The 7,846-nt window shown below is 41.4% G+C and overlaps 1 protein-coding gene across 3 annotated transcripts; it reads left to right on the top strand.

The window, feature by feature from the left end:
• Window positions 1-1,865: 1,865 nt before the first annotated feature.
• Window positions 1,866-3,973, top strand: LOC116189198. Of its 3 annotated transcripts, none has more exons than XM_031518758.1 (5): window positions 1,878-2,020; window positions 2,436-2,599; window positions 2,886-2,916; window positions 3,028-3,074; window positions 3,503-3,973. In XM_031518758.1, the coding sequence occupies exons 2-5, from the start codon at window positions 2,551-2,553 to the stop codon at window positions 3,697-3,699; spliced, it is 324 nt and encodes a 107-aa protein (XP_031374618.1). In that variant the 5' UTR covers window positions 1,878-2,020; window positions 2,436-2,550; the 3' UTR covers window positions 3,700-3,973. The 3 variants fall into 3 exon arrangements, with proteins under 3 accessions (XP_031374617.1, XP_031374618.1, XP_031374619.1); XM_031518759.1 differs by having other exon boundaries at window positions 2,002-2,020; window positions 2,382-2,599; XM_031518757.1 differs by lacking the exon at window positions 2,436-2,599 and having other exon boundaries at window positions 1,866-2,020.
• Window positions 3,974-7,846: the final 3,873 nt, after the last annotated feature.

Below are 7,846 nucleotides of genomic sequence, written 5' to 3'. Positions count from 1 at the left end.
GGCATGATCCTCAGTCAGTTAGGAGTCCAATACCATCGACCTTCCAGCAAAATACCACCGGGACCCTCCGGGACAGCCATTTCTTTCTGACCTGCCCAGTCGGGTCAGTTCCGCCCAGTCGGTTTTGTTTTCTGCTAGCTAACCCGATTTTGTTTTTGATTTCCAGAAAATCTACATGTGCTCTCCTCCCGAAACCAGCGCAGACGTGATCCTTAGTCCCTTGGGAATCCAACGCAACCGGCCCCGTGCGAAAAGGCCACCCCGATCAACCGGTACAGCCCCGACAAGACAGACTGCCAGTCGGGTCTGCCAGTCGACCCGACTGCACCGATTCGGGTCTGTTCATTCTAGGGGGCAGAACCGACTTCCCGAACCCCTTTTTCCGGCTTTCCTCAACTTTTTCCGCATTCCGGGGCTAGGTATAATACTCTAAAAACCCTTAGAGAAGTTAGGGCTTCAAAATATCCATGTTTGTGGGGGTAATAAGGCGGTCCTTGACCGAATATATGCATGTTTTCATTTAATATATCGATATATCGTTATTGCGCTTGTATAGTGATGTGTTGCATATAAGCATGACGGGAAATAGCTCAAGTCGAAGTCGAGGAGACCGACATGGCTCGAGAGAGCCATGAGGGCTCACGGCCATGCCTCAAAGGAGAGGGGCCGTGAGCTATCTTGGCTCTTCAAGTCCATGATGGCCTCCTTCCCCTTGACTTAGTTGATTCCCGTGTTTTTTTATTTTATGTTTTCTTACTTCATGAGTCGGTGCCGTTTTATCGATTCCTTTAAATACCTTGTTTGCAATCATTTGCATACGTGTATGCGTTTCCCAAGACCATGGCGACATCAATTTGGCAAATATTCGTGTCATTGTCATCTTTGATGTTTTATGCATACAAGAAACGATTAAAACCGACATAAGAGATTATCCCGAACCCAAATCGAGTCGAGGAAACCTTCGGTTATCTTCTTTGGAGAGTGGCCGAATGTCCCTTGACTCTCCTTGGATTAAGGTCAACCTCCTTTGTCGCTTTGAAATCGGTTCTTGGAATTGTTTGTAATTGCACTTTTCATTTAAATTGTTAGTTACGTGTTAGTTGCATGCTAGGCACGTTAGTTTTGGACGATTACCTGTTGAATCCATAGTATTCGTGACACGAGGTCATAATCACTGAATAATACCACAAACGGGGAAATGGGACGTGTCATTCGGTTAATGAAACCATTCGTGCGCATGGGCAATGGCTGACAAGCGCGCGGAAGTGCGCGGGCCCATGCGTGCATGCATGCACGCTGAAGAACGTCCAGGGCGCACGGGCGGACGGTGACGGGCGCAATAACAGGCAGGGGCGCTCGCGATGATGACCGGGTGACTGCGCGGGCGAGCAAGCGCACGGGCGTGTGCGAGCGGGTGACTACGCGGCGTCTGGGCACACGGGCGTGCGGTGGGTGCACTGTTCACCCAAGAGCACATTCTTCACCCGAAATGAAAGAATCAACCTGAAATGATGAGCAAATGACTTCAAACCAAAAATCTAAGTTGATAAATGAACTCCTTGAGTCCAAAACATGTGGTCCATGGAGTTTGAGAAATTTTGGATCTAAGTCGAAATAGTGACCGCCATGGATTCCGACTTAAACTCTAAGGGCATGTTTGGTTCACCGGATTAGGTAGGGCATGGATTAACTATTCCGTACGGAATAGATTTTCGGTCGTTTGGTTCAACGGAATGCGGAATAGCTATTCCGACTCGGGATCCATATCCGGTTTACATGCGGAATACGGGTGCCGCCCATCACGGTCCGGATTAGCTTATCCGGATGCGGAAATGGAGGCGAATGGACAAAAATACCCTCATCTTCTTTCGATAATTACAATGCATGCCATCCCATAAAAGCCTCACTTCTCACCTATCGTTCATTTCCTCTCGGAAGAAAACCCTAGCAGAGCTCCAGCCGTGCTCCCCGATTCGAACCTCCCCTAAGAGCTCTTCAACACCTTCGTGCCATAGCCCAGGTCTCTCTCTCTCTTTCTCTCTCTCTCTCTGTGTCTCTATAATCTCTGTATGTTTGCTTTTGGGTATGCTTCTTCATCCTAAATCTCTAGTTCTGTTTTGATGGAATACTTAGTTTTGTCAAGAGTTGTGCTCTGCGTGGTAGCTAAGATGTCTGCGACATGTCTTTATATGGCTTTAGATTATCATTGGCCAACTGTTTTAATAGATTGTTGTTACATTTTTAAGATCTACTGATGGACGATGCTCAATTATGATCAGTACTTGTCCAAAAAGAAATTCTGCTCAATAGTTCTTGACGGCAATCTCAGTATGCATGATCTGTGACCTTGTGCTTGCTTGTCCTGATAATCGATACTTCAGTTCAGGGACAAGATTTAATTTTTCCTGGAATTGTTCGTTGAGATGTTTCTTCAGTGTTTCAAGTTAGGAAAAACACTTGCCCTGCATGATCTTATCAAGAGCAAGCAAGACATGGGCACATGGTCAAACGACATGAGACGGGACACGAAGCTTCTTCCCGACGCCGTCAATGATAAATTATCAAGGTGCTGCTCGCCAAGAACTTGATCAAAGAAGCGGTGAGTACTAGGGGAGGAAGTGCTATATGGTGCTGGAGTTCAAGGCTTCAAGCCTTCTGCTGAGGTCACTGGCGGGGCCTGGTACAGCGGAGGTGCCTGGACACGAACTTCATAGATGTCCTCTGCCTGCTCTTGCAAGCTTAAAAGTTGCAACTTTTGGAAACGTAAACTGTGATGCCATCAAGAGTTTGAGAGTCTTCAATGCTGATGTTTATCTAAAGATAAATCCTCCCTCCATACTTTTAACATTCTTGTTTGGATTACTGAGCGAGCATATATCTCACAGGGTTTCATTGCAGCTTTGTATGCACTAGTAGGTATGTGTTTTATCTTTCACAGCTTCTTTATTTTTTTGCTCATTACGGAGAGATATAGAGAGGGAGAGCACCTTCATATTAATTGTTTTTTTTTAATTCATATAATTTCAGAGTGGGAAAAGACTCTGCAGATTATTGGAGTCTTTGGCCTTGGCCAGGTACGTATCCTTTTCTGAAATGAACTGGTTCTGATTCGATGACATTGTGTGCTCTTTCTTCTGTTATTTTTGTTGGAAGATTCTGATTTGAAGTCTTGGTCGACATTTATTCTTCATTAAGCTTTTCCTCTATATTTTACTGGTTAATAAGGAATTACAGATGACTTCCATCTGAAAGCTCATGCTAAGGGAAGGCACTGCTATAATGTACATGAGCAACCATTTGAGAAAAGATAAAACTATCATGTCCACGGGGAAGAGTGCGTTTAGATGCATTAGAATTCCTATTACCGATTCCAGTATGCAGTAGACATCTTGACAGTCCAGCTGCTGCTGAATGGCTGATAACAGTTGGATGTTGTGGGAAGAATTTATTTTTGTTATGTTCTGTTGGTTTTTACCACCATCCAATTCTTTGCTTCTAACAGTTTGGATTGCGGCCGGGAAACTCGAGACAAACGGAATCGGCCTTCCAACATCACCTTCATCCTCCGATGTGCAAAACCGTGTCCTGCAGGCTGCTGCGAGGCATGAGTCCCAGCCATCCGAGGACGAAGGGAGCCAGGAGTTCTCTCCCGAATCCGTTTCGTCTTCCAGTGACCGCGGAGAACTCTCCGAAGCATAAGCAGTTCCATACTGTTTCGTCGGCAGGATTTCAATTTTCTGGCCTTATGAGATCGTTGTAATCGTAGGAGGGTGACGGATTAAAAAGAGAGGAAAGAGCACAAGTTCAGGCTGACCTCAGATGAAAATTAGGGGATACTTCTGTACATGCAATGTGGTATTTTTGAAGAAACTCACTGTTCTTTTTTGTTGTCTCAATTGTTAAGATCTTCACGATCACGAACGTCTAGTAAAAGGGATAGTTGTATTTAAGTCACTCCAACCCCATTTGTTTCCGTCCGTTCATGTCGGATATTATGTTCTTAAAAATCCAAATAACGTTAAATGCCATGACAGACCGAGAACTAGAAGCATCGAGATATAGCACATATAGCAATGTGGACACCTCTTCTGCCGAAATTGGATCCTCCGAATAAGCTGAGAACTAGAAGCATCGAGATATAGCACATATAGCAATGTGGACACCTCTTCTGCCGAAATTGGATCCTCCGAATAAGCCGAAACGAGAGTGTCGGCGAATCTGTCTTGATTTTGCTCGAACTTACGAGCCATGCCAATTAGCAGAGCTCATCTCCTGTTCATGACGAGAAGAATGAGAGTGCGTTTGGATTTAGAGTTGAGTTGAGTTGAGTTTTGGTTTTAATTGGTTTGTAATGATTGTATTGTTGAATTATGAGAAAAAGTATGAAAAAGTAATAAATAATTGAGAGAAAATAGTGATTAAGTAATGATTGTGTTATTGAATTATAAAAAAAGTAATGAATAGTTGAGAGAATTTAATATTAAAAATTGAATTGAATTGTTAAAAAAATGAAAAAATGAAAAAAAGTAATGATTGTAATATTGAATTGAAGATAAGTGGAGTTGAGTTGAGTTGAGTTGAAAAAATTTCAAAAAACAAACCCATTATCAAGGAGTAGATAATTATGCTTATTACATTATTAAAATAATTAATTTTATTAATAAACACAATTTTTAATAATTTAATTTAATTTTTAAATTTTTAGAATTATTTTTCTTTATATTTTTAAAATTTTTATTTTTTATTAATTATAAAAATTGTCATTAAAGTTATCTATTTATCTTATAAAACCCATTATATTTATATGAAGGGCATTTCTGTCTTTTTATTCTATTCCTGTTCTTTCTATTCCTTATTCAACCCAACCAAACATCAAAATTATAATTCTATTTCCTGTCTATTCCCTCCAACCAAACACAAAAATTTCATCATAATTTCCATTCTATTCCCTGTCTATTCTAATCTTGCGAACCAAACGTGCCCTAAGGGATTTGGCTTGGTTTTGGCTTGAATGTTTCGGTCTTGATGTGCTGAAGCTTGCTGCTACTAGCTATGGAGTTGAGAGCATTTTCTAGAATGAGAATGGTAGAGAGAGCATGCAAGAGGAGAGATCCTAGCTTAATGAACTTTATACAATATATAGGCAAAGCTAATGAGCAATTGGTGAAAGCAAAGTGTAATATGGAGCTTGCTTAGCAAAAGTCGATTAGCTTAATGAAGATGAGGATGAATGTCATCCAAGTATTCTTCATGGGGAAAAGCCAAATGCATTGAATGCATGGATGGTGATGGTTGAGTGCAAGAAGGATAAAGCGAGATATTTTGCATGCAACTTGGCTTGCTTTGTCTTGAGCAAAGGGGAAAAAGATGTCGTGGGTCCCGCTTGAGTTGGAGGTGAGTCGGGAGGAAGCTTGAATCTCGATTGATCGTGCGTTCGAGGCCCGTGGTTCAAATTGAATGTCGAATCGGCAATGTACGCGATAAAACGATTCAAATGAGCTCAAGATTGGCATTTTTCGTGAGAAAATGCATCGTGTGGTCATGAGGCTCGAAAGCCGATTTTGCTCATTTTAAGCGCTCAGAGTGAAGTTAACCGTTTCTAGCAGCATATCTTGCATATGTGTTCTACATTGGTCATTTTGATATGCATTGTCAGTTGGAATGAATAGTTGACCCTTAAGCTGGTATTGCAAATGTAGAGCCGGAGACGTCCTAAGAGGGCCGAAAGTGGATTTCTCAAATAGCTTTCTGAGTTGGTTGGGCACTCCGAAAATCACTATGATCTCTGTTTGTCGAGATTGGACCTCTAAGGACTTGAAAAGTACATCTGAGACCTTTAAAGCACTGCTCGGGAGGTCTAGATGAGTTGTGTGATTCATTCCGACGATTGCACATTGAGCCTTGGGAAGGCTAGCACTGTGTAAGGAGGCATCCGGCGTCAAGTTTCCCCAAAGAAGACATCCGGATATGGATTTTCATTGAAAATGGCCTTTTATGCTACTCATAGGTTACTCGGGAAACTGAAAATGGTATTACTGTCTGTTTTGCCCAATTGCGTCTATCCGCTGGAGTTTTCAGGGCAATACAGGGTTAACTTCGTTTGTCGTTATTTCGTCAGACCGATCTCCGATTATGCATTTCAGAAGAGGGGTATGCTTGTTTTGTCACTCGGAAGTCATTTGAAGTGTCTGTGTGACTTCCTAGAGACAATCTAAAGCACTGTTCATGCTCTGTATGCTTGTGGGGCATGGCCGCATCTGACATTTGAAATTAACTTTTGTTTGAGAAACCGACATTTTTGGACTACTACTAAAAAGTTGTTTGTATACAGAAAGTTATTCTTTATAGAGCAAATGATACGCAAAATGTGTTTGAAGACACTTTTCATATGTTTGGCATTGGAGTGGATTTTTGGAGTCCAATATTGGCTATCTTCCGATGGTCGAGCGAACTATCGAAAAATAAGATTGTCCATATGATATACTGAAAATGCCGGTTTTGGACATTGTTGAGCTCTCTAGTCACTTTGTTGGCTTTTGATGACCAAGGAAGTTCTTCTGCTATTTGCCCATGTCATCCGCATGACTCTGCTAACTTGAGGGTGAATAGTGATTTCTTGCTCTGTTGAGCCTTCTTTTGTATCAATACTCAAGTCGTGGCATGAATCATTGCTGATATGCATTACTTGAATGGGTGAGCCAAAACGGGGTGCTGACAGTGGAGTAACAAGGCGGACCTGATTCGACTTAACTTCCATGTTCTAAGTTATTTATTTATTTATTTATTTATTTTTGTATGTAAATATCGACATATTGTATGTGTGTTTACTGCTGGAGTGTTGGACGGGTATCAAGGACTCATTTCACATGCTTTTCCTTAGATCCCTAGTTTGGCCCTTGAGCAATTTTGTGAACCATCCGACTTCAAAATGAGCTGAAATTTTTATCACAAGTTCTTGATGTTATTTTAAGTCCCCACACAAAATTTCAGATTTTTATGGGCACTGGATCTCCAGATAAAAAATGTTTACCGTCATTTCGGTGTTTTAGGTCTGATTTTGATAGGTCTCGTAAACCATCCGACTTCGAAATAAGCTAAATTTTTACCACAGGTTCTTGATGTTATTTTAAGTCCCCACAAAAATTTTCAGATTTTTCTGGGCACTGGATCTCTAGATAAAAAATGTTTACCCGTCATTTCGGTGTTTTCGGTCTGATTTTAATAGGTCTCATGAACCATCCGACTTCAAAATGAGCTGAAATTTTTACCACTGGTTCTTGATGTTATTTTAAGGCCCTACAAAAAATTTCATATTTTTCTGGGCAATGCAACTCCGAATAAAAATTATTTACCGAACTTTTATCTATTCGATAGATCAGATCACACTGATTTTTTGGTCCAATGCAGCCCTCTCCAGACTGAATCTAGATCCAAAACAGACCCCTTGACCCCGATTCAACTCTATTTTCATGTTTATTGCATTTACGATTTACCTCATTTTCCGTGCCGACGCCGTTTTATCGATTCCTTTAAATATCATGTTTGCGTTTGTATTTTGTGTTTGTGTGCATCTCCAAGAACATGGTGGCATCGGCTTTGTAAAATGTGCATTATTATCGTGTTTGATGTCTTATGCATGCAAGAAACGGTCAAAACCAATATGAGAGACCATCCGTGACCTAAGCCTGGTCAAGGAGGTTTTCGGCTTCCTCCTTGGAGGGTGGCCAATTGCCCCTTGACCTCCCTTGGGTCGAGGATGGCCTTCTCGATCTCTTTAAAACCGATTCTTGAAATTGATTGCAATTACATTTTTCGTTTAATCATTAGTTTCGCGTTAGTTTGTATG

Source organism: Punica granatum, chromosome 8 (assembly GCF_007655135.1).
Source record: "Punica granatum isolate Tunisia-2019 chromosome 8, ASM765513v2, whole genome shotgun sequence".
In the NCBI taxonomy this organism is placed as follows: Eukaryota; Viridiplantae; Streptophyta; class Magnoliopsida; order Myrtales; family Lythraceae; genus Punica; species Punica granatum.
Note: the sequence above shows the minus strand (reverse complement) of the source record. Positions and strands in the feature narration are given on the sequence as shown.

Bases quoted from the DNA above. Each gene is read 5' to 3' on its own strand.
- LOC116189198 (XM_031518757.1), top strand. From the start codon at position 1,885: ATGCCATCCCATAAAAGCCTCACTTCTCACCTATCGTTCATTTCCTCT. The intron at 2,021-2,885 runs GTCTCTCTCTCT...TATATCTCACAG, and splicing joins ACCTTCGTGCCATAGCCCAG to GGTTTCATTGCAGCTTTGTA. The intron at 3,075-3,502 runs GTACGTATCCTT...TGCTTCTAACAG, and splicing joins GAGTCTTTGGCCTTGGCCAG to TTTGGATTGCGGCCGGGAAA.